This window comes from Staurois parvus, unplaced genomic scaffold, assembly GCF_062004578.1.
Source record: "Staurois parvus isolate SC_StPar_1 unplaced genomic scaffold, SC_StPar_1.0 ptg002469l, whole genome shotgun sequence".
Taxonomy (NCBI): Eukaryota; Metazoa; Chordata; class Amphibia; order Anura; family Ranidae; genus Staurois; species Staurois parvus.
The window spans coordinates 153,706-178,143 of record NW_028320265.1 but is presented as its reverse complement, the minus strand read 5'-3'; the positions used below and the strand labels follow the sequence as shown (position 1 = coordinate 178,143).

General features: G+C 50.4%; 1 protein-coding gene across 1 annotated transcript; it reads right to left on the bottom strand.

The window, feature by feature from the left end:
- Positions 1-824: 824 nt before the first annotated feature.
- On the bottom strand, positions 825-24,114 carry SEC13 (SEC13 homolog, nuclear pore and COPII component). The gene is made up of 9 exons (XM_089666018.1): positions 23,999-24,114; positions 19,623-19,667; positions 15,477-15,592; positions 13,674-13,825; positions 12,669-12,802; positions 11,147-11,280; positions 5,968-6,088; positions 3,287-3,433; positions 825-1,952 (listed from the first exon to the last, which is right to left on the bottom strand). The coding sequence occupies exons 1-9, from the start codon at positions 23,999-24,001 to the stop codon at positions 1,842-1,844; spliced, it is 963 nt and encodes a 320-aa protein (XP_089522144.1). The 5' UTR covers positions 24,002-24,114; the 3' UTR covers positions 825-1,841.
- Between the last annotated feature and the right edge of the window lie 324 nt (positions 24,115-24,438).

The following is a 24,438-nucleotide window of genomic DNA, read 5'->3' as shown; positions in this document are numbered from 1 at the left end:
CGGGGTGCGCGGGGTGTACGGAACGTGCGGGGTGCGCGGGGTGTACGGAACGTGCGGGGTGCGCGGGGTGTACGGAACGTGCGGGGTGCGCGGGGTGTACGGAACGTGCGGGGTGCGCGGGGTGTACGGAACGTGCGGGGTGCGCGGAACGTGCGGGGTGCGCGGGGTGCGCGGAACGTGCGGGGTGCGTACGGAACGTGCGGGGTGCGCGGGGCGTACGGAACGTCCGGGGTGCGCGGGGCGTACGGAACGTCCGGGGTGCGCGGGGCGTACGGAACGTCCGGGGTGCGCGGGGCGTACGGAACGTCCGGGGTGCGCGGGGCGTACGGAACGTCCGGGGTGCGCGGGGCGTACGGAACGTCCGGGGTGCGCGGGGCGTACGGAACGTCCGGGGTGCGCGGGGCGTACGGAACGTCCGGGGTGCGCGGGATGTATGGGGTGCACGGGATGCCCGGGATCTGCAGGGTGCCCGGGATCTGCAGGGTGCACGGGATCTGCAGGGTGCACGGGATCTGCAGGGTGCACGGGATCTGCAGGGTGCACGGGATCTGCAGGGTGCACGGGATCTGCAGGGTGCACGGGATGCGCGTTTGTTGTAAATAAAACATACAAAAGGTGAATTCATCAAATTACAGCAGATCTTCATGGCAACCAATCAGCTTCTATCTTTAAAAGCTTCAAAGAACATAATGAAGAGAGAAGCTGACTGGTTCCTGGACACAGCCGCTCCAGATTCTGTCCGCTGCATTCTTTGTAAATTCCCTTCATTATATCCCGGCTTTTCCATTTGGACAAAGTTACCGACAAAAAAAAAAAAAACATAATTTATTAAATCAATAATTTTATTTCGGCTAATTTTATTTAATAATTAAACATAAAAAAAGTTTCTCCTGCAAAGTAAACAACATGGCGAAAAATTTCCACTGTTCTTACAAGGAGAACTGAGAGGGAAGGTTTTATTTTCTCCACAACAGATTTTATTTTGAATAGAAACTCCTCAGAGGTCGCAGAATACAAGTCATGGTATTGATATAACTGGGTCCCTGTGAGATTCAGGCGTGTGCAAAAAAGCCACCCATGATGCATCTGGGGACACCTGAACCGGGGGGAGGGGGGGGGGGTAAGGAAATCTCAGCGCTTCAGCCGCCATGGAACTACAAATCCGATGAGACATTGCAAGAATGACAGCCACAGGTATGACTCCCATAGGCAGAGGGATGATGGGATTTGTAGTTTTACCATGGCTGGAGTGCTGAGGTTGCCCTTTCCTGATGCAAGTTTTCTTTCACAGGCACTTTTTTTTTTAAAGCATTTGCCCCCGAATGTTCCGTCCTCTCTTTAATTCTGGTCATCTGCCACCATAGGTGGTACAGCTGCCATTGTTTGAGTTGGCGAAGGTTATTGGTGGGACTGAGGCCAAGCAGTTCTCTGGTATCCTCAGAGAACCATGAATAAAGCCAACAAAATGGCTGCCGCAACGCCAACACTGGCTGCCAGACTTTGAGTGCTCTGTGGAGAAAATAGAAAATTTTGCCTCACGTATTCTAATAGGTGAGAATTGACAGGCATCAAGGTGGCCGGTGTCACAAGTAATAACTGATTAGCTTTTAACTGCCCTGGAAGCAGAACATTCTGGAGGGGAAAAAAAAAACTGCTTGGCGGTAAAGTTCTGTATTCCTTCACGAGGCCACATGAAGGCGCTGCAGTTCCATAGGACAGGGCAGGCGGTAATGACAAGTATGTGCAGATTGTCCTGGTGGGATTCAGAACCTCCGATAAAAAAAAAAAATCGTCCTACGGGGTCATCGAAAGGAAGTAGAAATTGATCATCTGAGCGGTCGTCACTGCTCGTTCTGTTGTCCGTCTGTCACGGCAGACACTGCTCCTTGTCCCTTGTTAACGTCGCTGATACAAGCCCATTGGCCGTCCACGGACTCCTTCCACAGAGTCACCTAAAAACAAAGGAGGATAACGCTTTCAATAAAGAGAATCCAGGATGGAAAGCTGGAACTATATGCCCCCCCCCCCATGTGATCACAAGATCTCCAGAAAAGGAAGAGTAGTTATTCTGGACTTGAATCCCTTCCCTTCGGAGATCACATGACTAAATGCCAAAAGGTTTTAGTCACATGACCAGAGCTGGAGAAACCTGAAACGGCTGCCTCAAACTGCCAGTTTCACCAGATTTTGGTGACGTCATGATTGTGCTGCTCACTGTTCCCTTTGCTGGAGAGGAAGCTGTACCTGAAGACCTGCAGTGCAAGGATCTCCCTGCTTCTGCTGTATCCATTCTGCGGATCTGTGCTTCCTCCACATCTCCTGCTGCATCACCATTACCCCCCCCAGTTCCCCAATCATCAGGGGGCCAGCTCTGACATGAGGAAACAAAGTCCTGCCTCTACTGAGAGCACACAGGTGACCAGGTTTTTTATCTTCTTTTCTTGGGCATAGCTAGAACAGTACAGGTCCTCTTTAAAGTGGTTATGCGGTTGTAAAGGCAGGTTTTTTTACTTTCATGCATTCTATGCATATAAAGAAAAAGCCTTCTGTATGCAGCTCTCCCCTCCCCCATACTTACCTGAATCTGATCTGGATCCAGAGCTGTACACAAGAGCAGAGGATCTCTCTGCGCTCCCACTTCTCACTGGCTGAAACACAACAGCGGAAGCCATTGGATCCCACTGCTGTCAATCAGAGCCAGTGAAGAAGAAGGGAGCGAAGCTGAGCCGGGCTGTGTGTGTCTTATAGACACACAGAGCCGGCTTGGCAGTAAGCACACGCATGCGCAGTGGGCACCTGGCTGTGAAGCCTCAAGCTGTCACAGCCGGGTGCCCGCACTAAAGATGACGGCGCCAGGGAAAGAAGACGGCCGGTGAAACCAGCGGTGGTGAGGACACCTCTGGACCGAGGGACAGGTAAGTGGCTGTATTTTAAAAGTCTGCTGCACTGCTGACTCGGACTCCTCCTCTCTTGTGCAACAGAAGAGCCAAGCGGCCGGCGCGGTATTCTAACATGGCGGCGGCGACGGGGGGAAAACCGGGCCGGCCGCTCCATAAGACACACAGACATTTCCCCCCATTTTTTGGGGGAAAAAAAGTGCATCTTATGGAGCGAAAAATACAGTAGCTTCTGCATGTTCCCTGGCTATAAAAATATACTTTGTGAGACTATTGAATGGTTTCCACCATGAATCCTCCATAATGTATCCACTTTGTACATCCATTTACATACTTGATCAGCTTTGAGTGTTTTGGGCACTCTGTGTGCCAGGGACCTGGGTACCCACCTTGTTATCTCCCCCAGACACAGCCAGGATATTGGCGGTGATGGACCAGCTCACGTGCCAGACCACATCACTGAATTTGTGCAACAACTTGGGGTTCCAGCTGCTGGTGGCGGGTTCGTCACAAGTCCAGATGTAAACTCTGCCATCCTGGAAGGAAGATACAGCGACACTTGTTAGGGGAGTCAGTTAATATGTACTCGGGTCGTTGGTTCGAATCCCAACCACCTGCCTGGAGTTTGCATGTTCTCCCTGTGCCTGCGTGGGTTTACTCCGATTTCCTCCAAACACTTCAAAGACATGCTGGCAGGTTAATTGAATCCTGTTTAAATTGTCCCTAGTATGTGTATGTACGAATGTGAGTTAGGGACCTTAGATTGTACGCCCCTTGAGGGTTAGGGATCTTAGATTGTACGCCCCTTGAGGGTTAGGGACCTTAGACTGTACGCCCCTTGAGGGTTAGGGACCTTAGACTGTACGCCCCTTGAGGGTTAGGGACCTTAGATTGTACGCCCCTTGAGGGTTGGGGACCTTAGATTGTACGCCCCTTGAGGGTTGGGGACCTTAGATTGTACGCCCCTTGAGGGTTAGGGACCTTAGATTGTACGCCCCTTGAGGGTTAGGGACCTTAGATTGTACGCCCCTTGAGGGTTAGGGACCTTAGATTGTACGCCCCTTGAGGGTTGGGGACCTTAGATTGTACGCCCCTTGAGGGTTAGGGACCTTAGACTGTACGCCCCTTGAGGGTTAGGGACCTTAGACTGTACGCCCCTTGAGGGTTAGGGACCTTAGACTGTACGCCCCTTGAGGGTTAGGGACCTTAGACTGTACGCCCCTTGAGGGTTAGGGACCTTAGACTGTACGCCCCTTGAGGGTTAGGGACCTTAGACTGTACGCCCCTTGAGGGTTAGGGACCTTAGATCGTACACCCCTTGAGGGTTAGGGACCTTAGATCGTACGCCCCTTGAGGGTTAGGGACCTTAGATTGTACACCCTTGAGGGTTAGGGACCTTAGATTGTACGCTCCTTGAGGGTTAGGGCCCTTAGATTGTACACCCTTGAGGGTTAGGGCCCTTAGATTGTACACCCTTGAGGGTTAGGGCCCTTAGATTGTACGCCCCTTGAGGGTTAGGGACTGATGTGAATGTACAATATATATTATTATTATTATTATACAGGATTTATGGCGCCAACAGTTTGCTCAGCGCTTTACAATATAACGGGAGACAATACAGCAACAATACAGTTCAATACAAGAGGGATAGGAGGGCCCTGATCCTGGGAGCTTACAATCTAGGAGGGAGGGGCTAGTGGTACAAAAGGTAATAACTGTGGGGGATGGACTGGTAGGAGGAATAGAAGATTCCATTATTAGCTGAGGGCGGGATAGGCTTCCCTGAAGAGAGGTTTTTAGAGATCGCCTAAAATTAGGCAGAGTAGGCGATAGGCTGATTAGATTGGGGTAGAGCGTTCCAGAGGATGGGGGAGGCGCTGGAGAAGTCCTGGAGATGAGCATGGAAGGAGGAGACAAGGGATCTAGAGAGCAGAAGGTCGTGGGAGGAGCGGAGAGGACAGTTTGGGTCATGTTTGGAGACAAGATTGGTGATGTAATTGGGGGCGGAGTTATAAATGGCTTTATATGTGGAGAGATTGGCAGAGAGGGGTGGAGGACACTGAGTGGAGGGATTGGCAGAGAGGGGTGGAGGAGTGGAGGACACTGAGTGGAGGGACTGGCATAGAGGAATGGAGGACACAGTGGAGGCCAGTGGAGGGATTGGTAGAGAGGGGTGGAGGACACAGTGGAGGCCAGTGGAGGGATTGGCAGAGAGGGGTGGAGGACACTGAGTGGAGGGATTGGCAGAGAGGGGTGGAGGACACCGAGTGGAGGGATTGGCAGAGAGGGGTGGAGGAGTGGAGGACACTGAGTGGAGGGATTGGCATAGAGGAATGGAGGACACAGTGGAGGCCAGTGGAGGGATTGGTAGAGAGGGGTGGAGGACACTGAGTGGAGGCCAGTGGAGGGATTGGTAGAGAGGGGTGGAGGACACAGTGGAGGCCAGTGGAGGGATTGGTAGAGAGGGGTGGAGGACACAGTGGAGGCCAGTGGAGGGATTGGCAGAGAGGGATGGCAGATACAGAACGGTTAGTAAGATGATGAGTCTGGCAGCAGCATTCATGATGGACTGAAGAGGGGATAACCACCGATTAGGTAGGCCAAATCCTCCTTTTCTTCTACTGTCTCCAATATTTTTCTAATAGCACAGAGCTTGGGGGAAAAGCTGCACATGCTCAGTTTAGTGTGTATTGCTGCTAGAGTTTTTCTTGTTTTTTTCTTGGGAGAGGTTCATGTGATCAGCACATATATGTAAATTGATGGCGCTATACAAGTACCTGAAATAAATATGTAAAAATGGCTGACCTATGACTACACCTATGGGTTGAGACACTTCAGTGGGGATGGAGTCACATCTTACAAGGGAGAGAGTGTCTGTCTCACCTATCTGGAGCCAATAAAGCTTGTTGCAGCCCGGCAAAAAAACCAAAAAAAATTAAAAAACCCACATCAGAGTGTGGCTTATGCATTTGTCTGTCTGCAGGTGGAGAAGGCGGGCCCCGGAGAGTCTGTGCACCTGATTGGAGCGGGGGACATTTACACACAGATATAGATTGGTTGGTGGTTTTACCTGCGAGCAGCTGGCGATTGTGCTTGTGGGAAGACCAATGGAGGGAGCCCAAGCCACATCCCGTACCCAATCACTGTGTGCCTCCAGTTTCTGATCCTCCTTCCACTGACCATCCTCCTCCCTAGAGAAAGAAGGATGTTATATAAAATGTACAGTCCAAGCAGCAGAGGGTACATTCAGCCATCCCTACAAAAGCCGGCTATGATCCGTCACTCCGTGTTGAGCAATGGAATCCCGGAATTTAAACAGCAGCGCGTGGCCTTACAGTAATAAATGCTTCTGTAGCTCTATAGGCCCCAAGCTTGCTGTTGGCAGGCTGCGCCAATGCAGGAAAAGAAGGTCTCAAAGCAGGCTCTGAATCGTTTTCCTGCATTCATCTGCAGTGAGATTTTAGTTTTAAAAAAACAAAATAAACTTTAAAAAACAAAACAAAAAAAAAAGTTAAAAAACTAAAAATTCTTCCCGCGCCAAGTGAAAAAACACTACTACAGGATCTATCCTGCTGCTGTGCAATGTGATGAACACAAAATGTGATAAATATAAATAAACAGCGCAAACATAGACCTCTATATCAAATCAATATATAAAGTGCAAACATATATAGAAAATTATATTAGTAGTGAAAGTCCATCATGATAATAGACAACAAAAGTTCATAAATCTCAAAAAATTTGTGCAAAAAGATCAAAAATTCTTCTAATGCAAAGAAAACGTCCCCCTTCCACCCGTGCAAACCAACATCCAATGCACTCACCAGATTTAGGTGAATGAAACGCCTTTTAGGAATTTTTATGGGATCCTAAACCCTCTTTCGTATCCACTCTATAGGAATCCTCACCTTCAGTATAGGCTCCACCATACAACCGGGGAGAGAAAAATCTCAGATAGTGTGATATTGCAAAATACCGTTTTTAAATAAAATCAAGGATTAAGGCCACTCACATTTAAATCACTTTAAAAAGGCATATTTATTAGGACCAGCTTCTTCCAGATGGACAATGAATGTCAGACAACCTCCTCAGGAATCTCACATCACAGCTCCAGGATACAGCAGAAGCTCCACAGAGACCAAACATGCACAGATCCCAAAAGATGGCCGCTGGAACGCACCGCTCAGCGTGCGCTCCACTCACCGGAAGTGACGTCAGACGTACGGGGTAAAGACCGGAAATGCGTCGACGCGTTTCGCCCCTCCCATCGGGCGTTCTCAAGACGTCCATTTCCTGTCTGAAGCTCCCTTAACCATTAGCCGCCCGGCCAATGGCCGTTTGGCGGCTTCAAATGCGCTCCTGTATTCCGGGTGCACGCCATTTGGCGTGCTCCCGCACATGCGCAATTTGCGCTAATGCAGAGCGGCGCAGCAGCGCGATCTGTCACCGGCCGTGCACCTCGGACACGGCCGATGACAGATCCGAGTACCGACTCCCGTAGCTGGTACCATGTGACCTGCTGTGACCAATCACAGCAGGTCACATGATAGTTGTATACAATGGATGGCTTCATTCATGATGCCATCCATTGTATACTAGTACCTAGCTGTGAATGGTCACAGCTAATCACATGCACATGTCGTGTGATTAGCTGTCACCAAATCACAGCTAAGCACAAAAAAAAAAAAAAAAAAAAAAAAAAGCTGAATGAATCGATTTCATTCAGCTAAATGCTTGCTTATAGCAAAGTAATTCTTTGCTATAAGCAGACTGTGTAAAAAAAAAAAAAAATACTGATCACTTCCCCAAAGTAGTACAATGTTACTATGGTAACATTGTACTACTTTGGTCATAGTAAAATATGAAAAAAAATCTTTAAAAAAATGTAATAAAAAATTTAATATAATAAAAATATATATATATATTTTTTTTTTTATTTTATTATATTAAATTTTTTATTACATTTTTTTAAAGATTTTTTTTCATATTTTACTATGACCAAAAAAAAAAAAAAAAAAAAATTTATATATATATATATATATATATATATATATATATATATATATATATATATATATATAAATAATTTTTTTTTTTTTTTTTTTCCCCATACTGTCACCAGTCAGTGTCCCTGTTCACCGCCATGCCAGTTATATGACGCTGTACTGCACTGGTGACAGTATGTAAAAAAAAAAAAATAGTGAAAATAATTTTTTTAATTTTTTCATTTTCCAAAAAATTATGACAAAAAAATACAACTTCAAAAAACTTGCCATGCCTCTTATGAGGTACGTCGGACTGTCTACTCTGTAAAAAGGGGTCATTTGGGGATATCTGTACTGTTCTGACATTTGGGGGATATCTGTACTGTTCTGACATTTGGGGGATATCTGTACTGTCCTGACATTTGGGGGATATCTGTACTGTCCTGACATTTGGGGGATATCTGTACTGTTCTGACATTTGGGGGATATCTGTCCTGTTCTGACATTTGGGGGATATCTGTACTGTTCTGACATTTGGGGGATATCTGTACTGTTCTGACATTCTTGGACCTCAAGAAATTAGATTGGCTGTCAGTACTTCAGGATTGATCAATATTCAGATCTATACCATAGTTTGTGAACTCTATAACTTTCCTACAAACTAAAAAATACATCCTAATTTGGGTTATTTTCACCAAAGACATGTAGCAGAATACATCTCAGCCTAAATTTATGAAGAACAATTATTTATTTGTAAACTTTTATAACAGAAACAAAGAAAAATGTGTTTTGTTTTCAAAATTTTTGGTCTTTTTTTGTTAATTTAGCAAAAAATAAAAACCCCAGCGGTGATTAAATACCACCAAAAGAAAGCTCTAGTTGTGTGAAGAAAATGATAAAATTTTAGTTTGGGTACAGTGTTGTATGACCGCGCAATTGTCATTCAAAGTGTGAGAGCGCTGAAACCTGAAAAATGGCCTGGGCAGGAAGGTGTAAAATCACACGGTATTGAAACGGTTAAATATCCAACAGGGACCCACCCCTCTGTTACAATTGGTCAAGACACATCCCCAGGATTATCAAAAACCACTCCTCCTGTTGTGTGAGGTGAGAGTCCTTTACAAACGAGGCATATACCTACACAACTTAAAAACCTTTTTAAAATATTCCCATCACTACTTGATTTACTCCCAGCAACAAAATATATATTAATACATATCCTTAGTGGGACAAAAAATATAAATTAAAAATTGCCTACATATTACGAAAAAACGTTCTTTATTAAATGAGTTTTTCTTTGCATTAGAAGAATTTTTGATCTTTTTGCACGAATTTTTTGAGATTTATGAACTTTTGTTGTCTATTATCATGATGGACTTTCACTATTACCGTATTTGCCGGCGTATAAGATGACTTTTTGACCCTTGAAAATCTTCTCAAAAGTCGGGGGTCGTCTTATACGCCGGTACACATGTTAGGGGGGCTGCGGCATTAAGTACAGGGGTTTGCAGGGGCTGATGTCTCTTACCTGGATCCAGTCCCACGACGATCCGGTCCAGGAAGCGCGGCGTCTCCTTCAGTTCGGCCACTGGATGTTCGTGCGGCTGCTCGGCTCCGCCTCCTCACCGGTGATTGGCCGCCAGAACTGTAGCTCAGGAAAGGCACACAGGCGGCCAATCACCGGCGAGGGGGCGGAGCCGAGCGGCCCCGCGAAAATTGAGTGCCGGAGCAGCAGGTAAGTGTTCTGTGTAGAGGTGCTGCTGCAACCACATATGCTGGCTGCAGCAGCACCATACGAGAACAGGGTCAGCAAGTCTCAGTGGGAGGAATAGTGCCCCATCATTGGTGTCACTGATACCAATGATGGGGCACTATTCCTCCCACTGATACCAACGATGGGGCACTATTCCTCCCACTGACACCAATGATGGGGCACTATTCCTCCCCCCCACTGACACCAACGATGGGGCACTATTCCACCCCCCACTGACACCAATGATGGGGCACTATTCCACCCCCCACTGACACCAATGATGGGGCACTATTCCACCCCTCACTGACACCAACGATGGGACACCATTCCTCCCACTGACATCAATGATGGGGCACTATTCCTCCCACTGATACCAATGATGGGACACTATTCCTCCCACTGATACCAATGATGGGGCACTATTCCTCCCACTGATACCAATGATGGGGCACTATTCCTCCCACTGATACCAATGATGGGGCACTATTCCTCCCACTGATACCAATGATGGGGCACTATTCCTCCCACTGACACCAATGATGGGGCACTATTCCTCCCACTGACACCAATGATGGGGCACTATTCCTCCCACTGAAACCAATGATGGGGCACTATTCCCCCCACTGACACCAATGATGAGGCACTATTCCTCCCACTGACATCAATGATGGGGCACTATTCCTCCCACTGATACCAATGATGGGGCACTATTCCTCCCACTGACATCAATGATGGGGCACTATTCCTCCCACTGATACCAATGATGGGCACTATTCCTCCCACTGACACCAATGATGGGGCACTATTCCTCCCACTGACACCAATGATGGGGCACTATTCCTCCCACTGACACCAATGATGGGGCACTATTCCCCCCACTGACACCAATGATGGGGCACTATTCCTCCCACTGACACCAATGATGGGGCACTATTCCTCCCACTGATACCAATGATGGGGCACTATTCCTCCCACTGACACCAATGATGGGGCACTATTCCTCCCACTGATACCAATGATGGGGCACTATTCCTTCCACTGACACCAATGATGGGGCACTATTCCTCCCACTGACACCAATGATGGGGCACTATTCCTCCCACTGACACCAATGATGGGGCACTATTCCTCCCACTGACACCAATGATGGGGCACTATTCCTCCCACTGACACCAATGATGGGGCACTATTCCTCCCACTGACACCAATGATGGGGCACTATTCCTCCCACTGACACCAATGATGGGGCACTATTCCTCCCACTGATACCAATGATGGGACACTATTCCTCCCACTGGTGTGCATTGGAAGAGGGGTAGTCTTATACGGCGAGTATAGCCCAAACACTACATTTTAGCAGGAAAAGTAGGGGGGTCGTCTTATACGCCGGCAAATACGGTAATATAATTTTCTATATATGTTTGCACTTTATATATTGATTTGATATAGAGGTCTATGTTTGCGCTGTTTATTTATATTTAAAAAAAAAAGTTAAGGTGGCCAAGACCTACCTCCAGATCTTTACCAGGTTGTCGCAGCCCCCGGAGACAAATCTCTTGACGTAATTGGGCCTCGGTCCAGATGGCTGATCCACCAGACTGCCGGGGACCACAGAGGGAGCCCAGCTCACGGCATTACACCCGATCTATGGAGGATCACAAACCAAGAGAACCTGCATGAAGTACAATGTATCTCCAGAAGAGATTATTTCTTATTGACCAATGCAGCCCAAAATAATGAATACCCATCTTTGCCACACAGGATTTCAGTTACAGAGAAACAGAATGAAAAAAGTGAAGATTTTTTTTTTTTAAAGAACAAACATCTCATACTCTCCTGCTCTGTGCAATGGCTTTGCACAGAGCAGTCTCCATCCTCTTTCTCGGGTCCTCCGCCAGCGCTCCTGGCTCCTCACCCATGCTGAGTGTTCCCACAGCAAGCCACTTGCACTCGCGCATGCTCGTTCCTGAGCCGCTCTGTGTATCCATTGACACAAAGAGCGAGACTCAGCCCTGCCCCCCCCCAACTGGTTGTGATTGACAGCAGCAGGAGCCAATAGCTCCTGCTGCTGTCTCTGAGCCAATGAGGAGGGAGAGAGCAGAGAGAGCCGCTGCTCTTGTGCACAGAGCTGGATCAAGATCAGGCAAGTATTAAAGGGGCTGGAGGTGGGAGCAGAACACAGAAGGTTTTTCAGCTTTATGGGTAGAATAGCTTTACAACCTCTTGGTGTCGGCGCCTCCCAGCCCTTTAAGAGCTTCAGAAGCCAGGAGGCGGGGTTTTAGGATCATGTGACCGTAGTGATTCGCCGTCACATGATCGGAAAAGGTTCCGATCGCAAGGGGAGATCGGGATCTTTCCGTGAGTCACGGACATATGTGCGGTGAGCGTGCAGGGTGCGCGCTCTTAGCACATATGTATTTTCTAACGGCACGCAATATGCGGCTGCTCGGCATCAAGCCCCAGACGCTGAGAAGCCGCATATTTGCATGCGCTCGGCGTCAAGGGGTTAATTATGCCTAAACGTTACTAAGAAAAATGCACCTTTTAGCTTCGAATTCTTCCTTGTTTTGCACTTCGTGGTATGTGAGGGTGCCTAGGCACTTCTGTTCTGTATCTCTGGACTGTGAGAAATAATGAACTGCTGCTGATCATTTCAGGAATGAGATTTGGTGATGTCACTACTGTGCTGCGCACTATTCTCCTTGCTGGAAGCTCTGACATGAGGAAGAAAAGCCCTGCCTTTACCAAGATGGCCACCTTCACAAGGAGGCATACTTCAGAAAAAGGCATGGCAATGGGGAAAGATCAGCTGCAGGCAGATCACAGGCAATACTGGCTTCCAGTCATTTGCACTCTGTCTGCCTTTCTTTGGGCAGAGCTTGGACAGTTCAGTTCATTTTCAATATTCAGGGCTGACTGGAAACCCATCATTTAACCCTTTTTTAGCAGCTGCTCTTCGAAGTGTGCAAAGCTCTCACCGACATACGACCATACAGACCGTTCCATGAGAAACCAGATACTTCTGGCCCTTACCGTGTGCGCATTGCTGATCTTTTTGACATCCCAAGGGCCGTCCCCTGTATAGGTGAGGAGGGATATGGCGCCATCTGAACTGCCGCAAGCCAACAACAGTCCAAAGTCATGGGGGGCCCAACACACAGAGTTCACTGGACGGGAGAAAAGGGAACATTACAAGCCGTGATCCATTCACCAGCAAACTATTTTATCACAAACGACTCGCGAAGATAAAAAGAAGACCCCTTACTTGACTCAGATGGAATACATTTATCATTTTTAAGTGTATCTAAAAAAGGTAAAACTTTTTTATTTTTTCAGTCTTCGATAGGGTAGGTGTAACGGGACCGACCCCAGACTGCACTTGGGTACTTCCGTTAGAATACCGCTTCCCCGTCCGAACACCGACCACAGACACCACCGCTGACCATACAAGACTAGACGGCACCAGACTTGAAGTAAACCAGGAAGTAGACTACTTTATCTGAACACAGATACAAGATATATACGCTCAAGGGAACAATCCCCCCTCCCTGCATAATGACACAGGGTGGGGAAATCTACCTTTAGTAACAAGAAACACACCAACAGACAGTCCCATCAGGAGGGAGGGCTGCTGGAGACACCCCCCCACCAAGCCAATACACATGCATCCCATAATAGTTTGCTCCCAAGCCAGACACACAATAGAACAATGGGATGGAGCCATATAACACCAAACAATCAACAACCCCCCACCTATCTCCTATACATGTCTACACAATAGTAGGACAGATCACCCTGTACCCCTAACAGGCACAGGGTGACTTACACATAATAGGGATATGGGGAGCTGAGACAGGGGTCTCCCCACCTCTCCAAAGTGAGTTGGATTCCATGGGCCCCCCCCACCCAAGGTCACTCCAGTCACAGTAGGGAAGGGATATAGATTGGACCTGGTTTTGACCGGACCTTGTTTTGCTGGGTCTTCGCTCTCTAGGACTGAAAGTGAAACAGCGTTTTCATTGTGTGGGAAGGAAATACCTGACGAATCGTGGCCGGTGTACTCGTACGTCTTCTCCCAGGTGCCGTTTTCCTCTTTCCATATGATGACTTTTCTGTCGTAGGAGCAGGACGCCAGGATGTTCCCGTACATTGGGTGAGCCCAGGCCACCTGCCAAACTGGCCCTTCATGCCTGAAATACATAATCACACTTCTGAGATCTGCATCAGTGAAATATGGGATGTAGGTTACCTATGAGGGCACCTTATATTAAAGTGGTTCTAAAGGCTGAAGTTTTTTTACCTTCATACATTCTATGCATGAAGGTAAAAAAAAAAAAATCTTCAGTGTGCAGCTCCCCCCTCCCCTTATAATCACCTGAGCCTGATCCAGCAATGTGCACAAGAGCAAAAGCTCTCCCGGGTCTCTGCCTCCTCATTGGCTGAGACACACCAGTGGAAACCATTGGCCATTGAGGGAGCAGACACAGACTTTATGGCACACAGGAGGTGCCTTGAGAACGAGCACAAGAGTGCCCCCACAGCAGACAGCTTTCTATGGTGGGACTCAGAGAGGGAGCATGGAGCGCTGGCAGGGGGGGACCCGAATAAAGAAGGATTGGGGCTGCTCTGTGCAAAACCATTACACAGAGCATGTTACACATTACACATTACATGTTTGTTATTTTTTTGTTTTAATTTGAACCTTTACAGCCACTTTAAAGGGTCAGCCCGGTAGATATTTCAGTTAATGACGGAGTTTGAATGAACAGTTGGAATCTTTTGTCTAGGAGACTCCAGTAGTGAGATCATCTTGTCATAGTTCCAGATTCCGTTCCTGACCAAACTGTGCATGATCTCACCCTCCTGTTACATTCCACAGAATATAATATAGAATCAAGCAGAGATGGTGGGAATCCCTCATAATGGCCACAGCGGGTGTATAAACACGGGAACTCAGCACAGGGATGGTGGGAACCCCTCATAATGGGCACAGCGGGTGTATAAACACGGGAACTCAGCACAGGGATGGTGGGAACCCCTCATAATGGGCACAGCGGGTGTGCAGACCTGGGAACTCAGCACAGAGATGGTGTGAACCCCTCATAATGGGCACAGCGGGTGTACAGACCCTGGAGCTCAGCACAGGGATGGTGGGAACCCCTCATAATGGGCACAGCGGGTGTATAAACACGGGAACTCAGCACAGGGATGGTGGGAACCCCTCATAATGGCCACAGCGGGTGTATAAACACGGGAACTCAGCACAGAGATGGTGGGAATCCCTCATAATGGGCACAGCGGGTGTACAGACCAGGGAACCCAGCGCAGAGATGGTGGGAACCCCTTATAATGGGCACAGCGGGTGTGCAGACCTGGGAACTCAGCACAGGGATGGTGGGAACCCCTCATAATGGGCACAGCGGGTGTGCAGACCCCGGAACTCAGTACAGGGATGGTGGGAACCCCTCATAATGGGCACAGCGGATGTGCAGACCCGGGAACTCAGTACAGGGATGGTGGGAACCCCTCATAATGGGCACAGCGGGTGTGCAGACCCGGGAACTCAGCACAGAGATGGTGGGAACCCCTCATAATGGGCACAGTGGGTGTGCAAACCCAGGAACTCAGCAAAGGGGTGGTGGGAACCCCTCATAATGGGCACGGCAGGTGTGCAGACCCGGGAACTCAGCACAGAGATGGTGGGAACCCCTCATAATTGAAATGCGCATTGCTTACATACGTAAAGGATTCATACACATTTGTTGAATCATTTGGGCGTTTGGCTGAAATCGCTCTTTAATATCCTCATAACCGAAATGCCCTTCATTGTCTCTTTCTCACCCCCTGAGATCAGCGATTAGGATCTGTCCTCCATTCTTCACGTCAAAGATCTTCACCGATCTGTCAGAGGAGCATGTGGCCAGGCGCGTCCCATAGTAATCCATCTGCGCATCGTGCTGAATAACGAGATAAAAGGAACACAGATTCTGAAAGATCTTCTTCATCTTTATAGAATAATATCAAATATACTGCCATTAGGTCGAATGAGGGGATCTGCTGCGTTACCGACATTTGTGAAACATTCACGGCGATTCTGATTGGTCAAAGTGGTGACAAAGCGATTGGAATCGCTCTGAACTGTCTTTGAAGCTCCAACGAAAAGAAGGGGAAGAAGAGCTTTCAATCCCCCGGAGCTCAGCATCGGCTGCAATGGGATCCGACAGATTTAAAAATAACAAACATGTTATACTTACCTGCTCTGTGTGACTCTTCTTGAGTGCCTCGCAGGCGCTCCTGGCCCCTCCCCCCTGCCTCCATGGCAAACCGCTTGCTATGGGGGCACTTGTGCGTGCAAACTCCTAAGCTGGCTCTGTGCAGCCACAGACAGTGGTTTGCCCCCCCCCTCCCCTCCCCTGGCTGTGATTGACAGCAGCAGGAGGAGCCAATGGGTTTTGTTTTTCTGCCTCTAAACGCCTATGTGTGCATGAACACATAGGCCAAGGTTCAACAAATCCCAGGTGCCAGGTCACCTTGGCAACTAGAAATTGCATCCTGGGTTCATACACGGCTTCCCACTGACGTCAACGCACCTTTTCATCCTACAGACGTCAACGCACCTTTTCATCCCACAGACGTCAACGGGCGCTCCCCTCCCACAGACGTCAACGGGCGCTCCCCTCCCACAGACGTCAACGGGCGCTCCCCTCCCACAGACGTCAACGGGCGCTCCCCTCCCACAGACGTCAACGGGCGCTCCCCTCCCACTGACGTCAACGGGCGCTCCCCTCCCACTGACGTCAACGCGCGCTCCCCTCCCACTGACGTCAACGCGCGCTCCCCTCCCACTGACGTCAACGCGCGCTCCCCTCCCACTGACGTCAACGCGCGCTCCCCTCCCACTGACGTCAACGCGCGCGCCCCTCCCACTGACGTCAACGCGCGCGCCCCTCCCACTGACGTCAACGCGCGCGCCCCTCCCACTGACGCCAACGCGCGCCCGGCCCACTGACGCCAATGCGCGCCCGGCCCACTGACGCCAACGCGCGCCCGGCCCACTGACGCCAACGCGCGCCACGGCCCACTGACGTCAACGCGCGCCACGGCCCACTGACGTCAACGCGCGCCACGGCCCACTGACGTCAACGCGCGCCACGGCCCACTGACGTCAACGCGCGCCACGGCCCACTGACGTCAACGCGCGCCACGGCCCACTGACGTCAACGCGCGCCACGGCCCACTGACGTCAACGCGCGCGCCCGGCCCACTGACGTCACCGCGCGCGCCCGGCCCATGGATGCAGTTGCTATGGGGGCAATTGTGCATGGACACATAGGCCAAGTTTCAACAAATTCCAGGTGCCAGGTCGCCTTGGGACTAGAAATTGCATCCTGGGTTCACACGCAGCTTCCTACTAACTTCACAACCGCGTCCCACTGACGTCAATGCACGTTCTTGTCACCCCAAAAGCTGCTTTGCCCCGGGCCTGACAACCCACTCCCAGCTTAAAAAAAAAAAAAACCTGGCTCCTTACTTTTTTTGCTGGCTCTTAGGCCAGCCATACATAGGTCTGATTTTTGGAAGAAATATCGGTCGAATTTCAACTTAACAATAACCGGCCAATTTTCGCTCTGTTGGTGGGGTCAATGGCACCGGCTGATTTTTGTGGTCCCTCCCCTTTTTCGGTGATCGGGCATGTTGGAAAATTCATGAAAAACGACCAATTTTTGACTCGATGGTCAAATCGTACGATCGTTTCTCCTAAAAGAATATGCGCCATGAGCCGTGACCCGGAAGGAACAGAAGTTTTGCCTGTTATATGGGGTGAACTTTATGACTCGGTCGGCCAATTTTCGAAATCATTGATGGACCATCGGATTACCGAGCGAACGTTTTTCGATTTTCGGACGGAAAATAATTCGGGATTCGAACCATGTATGGCCTGCATTAGAATCAAAGTACATTTGTCAAGCCTTGACACATGAGTTGGTTGTGGCCGGCTCAGTGGATTGCTGTAGGAAAGTCCTGGATTCTTTCTTGGATACACAGAATATAACTGGATATAACATTTATAGGGAAAGTTGATCCAGGGAATATCCGATTGCCTCTCGGGGGATCAGGAAGGAATTATTTTTCCCTGCAGGAGCAAATTGGATCGTGATTTGCTGGGATTTTTTTGCTGTGGGTGGAGGATTATAACTTTTTTTTCTTTTAATGGTTGAACTGGATGGACTTTTGTCTTTTTTCAGCCAGACTAACTATGTAACTGACATAGAGGGAGGAAGAAAAGAAAACCAAAACAGAGGAAAAAAAAAAGAAAACACAACAGGTGCCCCTAAAAGCAGCTTTTAAATTGCTGTGTGGGCAGCACAGCGGCTAAGTGGTTAGCAGTTCCGCCTGGCAGTAGTCGGGTCGTTGGTTCGAATCCCAACCACGGCATCACCTGCCTGGAGTTTGCATGTTCTCCCTGTGCCTGCATGGGTTTTCTCCGGGTACTCCGGTTTCCTCCCCACACTCCAAAGACATGCTGGTAGGTGAATTGGATCCTGTCTAAATTGTTCCTAGTATGTGTATGTATGAATGTGAGTTAGGGACCTTAGATTGTACGCCCCTCGAGGGTTAGGGACCTTAGATTGTACGCCCCTCGAGGGTTGGGGACCTTAGATTGTACGCCCCTCGAGGGTTGGGGACCTTAGATTGTACGCCCCTCGAGGGTTGGGGACCTTAGATTGTACGCCCCTCGAGGGTTGGGGACCTTAGATTGTACGCCCCTCGAGGGTTGGGGACCTTAGATTGTACGCCCCTCGAGGGTTGGGGACCTTAGATTGTACGCCCCTCGAGGGTTGGGGACCTTAGATTGTACGCCCCTCGAGGGTTGGGGACCTTAGATTGTACGCCCCTCGAGGGTTGGGGACCTTAGATTGTACGCCCCTCGAGGGTTGGGGACCTTAGATTGTACCCCCCTCGAGGGTTAGGGACCTTAGATTGTACCCCCCTCGAGGGTTAGGGACCTTAGATTGTACCCCCCTCGAGGGTTAGGGACCTTAGATTGTACGCCCCTCGAGGGTTAGGGACCTTAGATTGTACGCCCCTCGAGGGTTAGGGACCTTAGATTGTACGCCCCTCGAGGGTTAGGGACCTTAGATTGTACGCCCCTCGAGGGTTAGGGACCTTAGATTGTACGCCCCTCGAGGGTTAGGGACCTTAGATTGTACGCCCCTCGAGGGTTAGGGACCTTAGATTGTACGCCCCTCGAGGGTAGGGACCTTAGATTGTACGTCCCTCGAGGGTTAGGGACCTTAGATTGTACGCCCCTTGAGGGTTAGGGACCTTAGATTGTACGCCCCTGAGGGTTAGGGACCTTAGATTGTACGCCCCTTGGGGGTTAGGGACCTTAGACTGTACGCCACTTGAGGGTTAGGGACCTTAGATTGTACGCCCCTCGAGGGTTAGGGACCTTAGATTGTACGCCCCTTGGGGGTTAGGGACCTTAGATTGTACGCCCCTCGAGGGTTAGGGACCTTAGATTGTACGCCCCTTGAGGGTTAGGGACTGATGTGAATGTACAATATATATGTAAAGTGCTGCGTACATTGACGGCGATATATAAGTACCTGAAATAAATAATAAACGCATTAGCTGTGTTGATGAACCCAACAAGCCTTGCCTCCCTGCACTCATTTGTCTTGTTCCTCCTCATACCTGGAGTGCCAAAGGAACCAGAATAAAAGGCACAACAAGCCCATGCGATGATCGCTGAAAGCGACGGCCACAAATCCATTAGAAGCAATCTGCTCTGTAAGAGATAAGGCGGCCATTGTCTGAATACGTCATTACACGTGTACACACGCCACGGGTGAAGGTGTCCGGTCAGCTCCCACCGCACTGCAGGACTGTCACATGAACCCGGGATCCTTCGCAATCTTCACCTAACACCACAACTCAGCGAAAGACAAATATTAGAGATCAAATGTCGGATTTACTACTTACAATCATATCCTCGTGTGAGGTGTCCACGGTGTTTATTACAGAGACCTGCGAAGAAAGAAAAGCACCGTCAGCCTTCCATGAACATGGAGAGATTGCATCCACGGCACTGAGTAATAGGTCAGCTTTGATTCCATTCATTACACCGCTTCCAGATAAGGACCTGTGTACACCACACACACCATACTCACCTGATCAATGAACTCTAAGGCCCCATGTACACGGGACACTTCAACAATGGAAACTGACTGCTGGAAAACGTAGGTTAAAAAAACGTCTGTTTAGCCGCGTTTGCATTTAGAAGCGTTTTTTTTAAAGATGAGCACGGGAGAACCCCCAAATGCCCAGAATGCACTGAAAAGTGGTAAATTATGAACTATTTCAGACTTTTCAGAGAAATAGAGAGAGTAGAAGCAGAGACAGCAGTATGTGTGGAGATTAGCTTAGGTGTGAGTTGCTCATTAACATTTCTTTTGTTTCCAAGGGTGGGAAAGGTGTCTGGTGGAGGGAGTCATTAAGGCCACCTGGCAGGGGGTCCTCATGAGGAATTTGAGGTGTGAATGGTCATTAACAAATCTTTTGTTTCCAAGGGTGGGAGAGGTCTGAGGTGTGAATGGTTATTAATATATCTTTTGTTTCCAAGGGTGGGAGAGGTCTGAATTGGTCAGTAACATATATTTTGTTTCCAAGGGTGGGAGAGGTCTGAGGTGTGAATGGTTATTAATATATCTTTCGTTTCCAAGGGTGGGAGAGGTCTGAATTAGTCAGTAACATATATTTTGTTTCCAAGGGTGGGAGAGGTCTGAGGTGTGAATGGTTATTAATATATCTTTTGTTTCCAAGGGTGGGAGAAGTCTGAATTGGTCAGTAACATATATTTTGTTTCCGAGGGTGGGAGAGGTCTGAGGTGTGAATGGTTATTAATATATCTTTTGTTTCCAAGGGTGGGAGAGGTCTGAATTGGTCAGTAACATATATTTTGTTTCCGAGGGTGGGAGACGTCTGAGGTGTGATGTTCATTAACATCTTTTCTTTCCAAGGGTGGGAGAGGTCTGAGGTGTGAATGGTCATTAACATATCTTTTGTTTCCAAGGGTGGGAGAGGTCTGAGGTGTGAATGGTCATTAACATATCTTTTGTTTCCAAGGGTGGGAGAGGTCTGAGGTGTGAATTGGCCATTATAATGTGTGACAAGCTTGGCAGGAACATCCTGTGTTCAGTGTTTTGTCCATCTGAGTACCTTGAAAACGCTTTGCATGCATTTTTTATGATGAAAAGAGGCTCTGGACAGCATCAGGAACTGGAAGAGTTCAAAAAATGTTTCAAACGCAAATTCTTATAAATGCGATTTGCCACATTTAGACGCGTTTACAAGTGTTTTACATTTGAAACGCTGATAAAATCTACTCTTGAACGCAAGTTTGTTTTGTTAAAAAAAAAAAATGACTGTAAACGCAAATGCCTGTAAGCGAAGATGTGTACACGGACACATAGGAGAACATTAGGGAGAGTTCAGGGGCTGCTGGAAAAAAAACGCAGAACAGCTCCTAAACGGGAGTTTATCAGTTGCAGTGTACATGAGCCCTAAAGGCAAGCCATAGACAATGCTAATTTCTTGCAACAAAAGTAATTTGCTAGATTCCCCCATCAACACAGTCGGTGTTGACAGGGGAATCCCTCCTGGCGGAGGGGGGGGGGGGGGGGGGGGTTGGAGCCATCCTGCTGGGAGAACACATTAAATATTGCTAGTGGCAAAAATCGCATGTAAAATCTGGCAGGCTGGTTGTACCCAAGTTGATCATTCAACTAGGTTACATTCAGCGTGCCCATACATGTTTCGCCTCTAGGCCAGTTCCTGCTGAACCAGCTGAGATTTGAACCGTCTATGGCCGGCTTAAAGCTTGCCATACATGTGCCAATTTAGTACCATAACTAAAGACGTGGAATGGCGGTTCTGATCAACCACAAGGAGGTGAAAGCGTCCGGACTGGAAGGGGGGGGGGGGTGAAAGCGTCCGGACTGGAAGGGGGGGGGGGGTGAAAGCGTCCGGACTGGAAGGGGGGGGGGGGGTGAAAGCGTCCGGACTGGAAGGGGGGGGGGTGAAAGCGTCCGGACTGGAAGGGGGGGGGGTGAAAGCGTCCGGACTGGAAGGGGGGGGGGGGTGAAAGCGTCCGGACTGGAAGGGGGGGGGGGTGAAAGCGTCCGGACTGGAGGGGGGGGGGGGGGGGTGAAAGCGTCCGGACTGGAAGGGGGGGGGGGTGAAAGCGTCCGGACTGGAAGGGGGGGGGCTGAAAGCGTCCGGACTGGAAGGGGGGGGGCTGAAAGCGTCCGGACTGGAAGGGGGGGGGGGTGAAAGCGTCCGGACTGGAAGGGGGGGGGGGGGTGAAAGCGTCCGGACTGGAAGGGGGGGGGTGAAAGCGTCCGGACTGAAGGGGGGGGGGGGGTGAAAGCGTCCGGACTGGAAGGGGGGGGGGGTGAAAGCGTCCGGACTGGAAGGGGGGGGGGGGTGAAAGCGTCCGGACTGGAAGGGGGGGGGGGTGAAAGCGTCCGGACTGGAAGGGGGGGGGGGTGAAAGCGTCCGGACTGGAAGGGGGGGGGGGGTGAAAGCGTCCGGACTGGAAGGGGGGGGGGGTGAAAGCGTCCGGACTGGAAGGGGGGGGGGGGGGGTGAAAGCGTCCGGACTGGAAGGGGGGGGGGGGTGAAAGCGTCCGGACTGGAAGGGGGGGGGGGTGAAAGCGTCCGGACTGGAAGGGGGGGGGGTGAAAGCGTCCGGACTGGAAGGGGGGGGGGTGAAAGCGTCCGGACTGGAAGGGGGGGGGGTGAAAGCGTCCGGACTGGAAGGGGGGGGGGTGAAAGCGTCCGGACTGGAAGGGGGGGGGGTGAAAGCGTCCGGACTGGAAGGGGGGGGGGTGAAAGCGTCCGGACTGGAAGGGGGGGGGGGTGAAAGCTTCGGACTGGAAGGGGGGGGGGTGAAAGCGTCCGGACTGGAAGGGGGGGGGGTGAAAGCGTCCGGACTGGAAGGGGGGGGGGTGAAAGCGTCCGGACTGGAAGGGGGGGGGGGGTGAAAGCGTCCGGACTGGAAGGGGGGGGGGGGTGAAAGCGTCCGGACTGGAAGGGGGGGGGGGGGTGAAAGCGTCCGGACTGGAAGGGGGGGGGGGGGGGGTGAAAGCGTCCGGACTGGAAGGGGGGGGGGGGGTGAAAGCGTCCGGACTGGAAGGGGGGGGGGGGGTGAAAGCGTCCGGAATGGAAGGGGGGGGGGGGTGAAAGCGTCCGGACTGGAAGGGGGGGGGGGGTGAAAGCGTCCGGACTGGAAGGGGGGGGGGGGGTGAAAGCGTCCGGACTGGAAGGGGGGGGGGGGTGAAAGCGTCCGGACTGGAAGGGGGGGGGGGGGGTGAAAGCGTCCGGACTGGAAGGGGGGGGTGAAAGCGTCCGGACTGGAAGGGGGGGGTGAAAGCGTCCGGACTGGAAGGGGGGGGGGTGAAAGCGTCCGGACTGGAAGGGGGGGGTGAAAGCTGCAGCCTGCACAGACTATTCCCCTTTAGCAAATCAACCCCAGTCTGACAAAAGGCAGAGGGCAGGGCTGACACCACTCAGGACTTCGGTTGATGGGTATTGTTCTGCACTTTCAGGATCTTTAACCTCTGGCTGATCACAAGGCGCCGCACATATGCGTCCAAAGTGGCCAATGTTTGTGTGCTGGGAGTGCGCTCCTGGTGCAGGGACTGAGCTGTCACAGCCAGCTCCCGGTCTCAGATTATGATAGGAAATCAGCAGGACAGGCTCCTGATCATGTGACCATATGATGGGGACGTTCTGCCCTTCCCCCCCACACCTCAGCAGGCAGGAAAGGGTAAAAGGCATACATCACGGGACAACATGTGTGTTTACCGGGTCACTTCCTGCCTGCTGAGCCAGAGATGGGGCCACTAACCAGCCAATAGGTGACTATATTATATGGATGAGGCAGCGAGGGGCCCCTATGACACAAAGGGCCCGTACCGGAGATCCACAGAAGACACCAACACTTGTACACAGATCTTGGGGTCACGTTGTGTCACCAACGCGGTTCGGAAGATCCTGCGAGGTGAAGCGGTGCCCAGACTCACACACAGGACCCCAGAGCCATGGAAACCAACAACCAATCAGCCTCCACCTGTCATCTCTACAGCCCAGGGATGCAAAGGAGAGCAGGAATGATTGGCTGCAAACAGCAGCAAGAAACGTCTTCCTTACAAATTAAAATAAAAAAACATTGGGAAGCCATGCTGTGCCAGAGGGATTCAACCAATCACCATCTCCACAGGACACGAGGGTGGGCCGGGGACATTGAGCAGAGGAGAGGTGGGGGTTGGTAGGTAGGTGACAGGTCGGTGTACTCACCATGCTGGCGGCTCTCCTCTTCTCAGACGTGGCAACTCCCGGCTTCAGGCTCCGCTTAGCGACACTTCCGGGAGGAGCAAGAACGCTTCCGTTCCGGACGGGAATAGTGAGAGGACAGGATGGTTCCGCAACACTTCCGGTGAGAGAAGCGGTACTTCCGCTCCGTGCGGGAACAGAGAGAGGTGAGCATGGTTCCGCACACAGCGGGACCGATTATACAGACAAACAGATGATAAAGATGGATTCCTGTGCGAGCCTATACTGTGTTATATAGTGCACAGACACGTCACAGATATTATACCCCCCCCAAATAATATAACCCCCCCTTCACAGCCCTCACTACCCCCCTCCAATAGTATAACAGCCCCCATTAACCCCCCCCTCCAATAGTAAAATCTCCCCACAGCCCCAATTACTCCCCCTCCAATAGTATAATCCCC

What these genes read in the sequence shown, in the direction of transcription:
- SEC13 (XM_089666018.1), bottom strand. An exon ending in CACCGGCCACGATTCGTCAG is followed by an intron (nt 12,803 to 13,673) that starts GTATTTCCTTCC and finishes TCTCCCGTCCAG; the next exon opens with TGAACTCTGTGTGTTGGGCC. An exon ending in TGTCTGGGGGAGATAACAAG is followed by an intron (nt 1,953 to 3,286) that starts GTGGGTACCCAG and finishes CTTTGTTTTTAG; the next exon opens with GTGACTCTGTGGAAGGAGTC.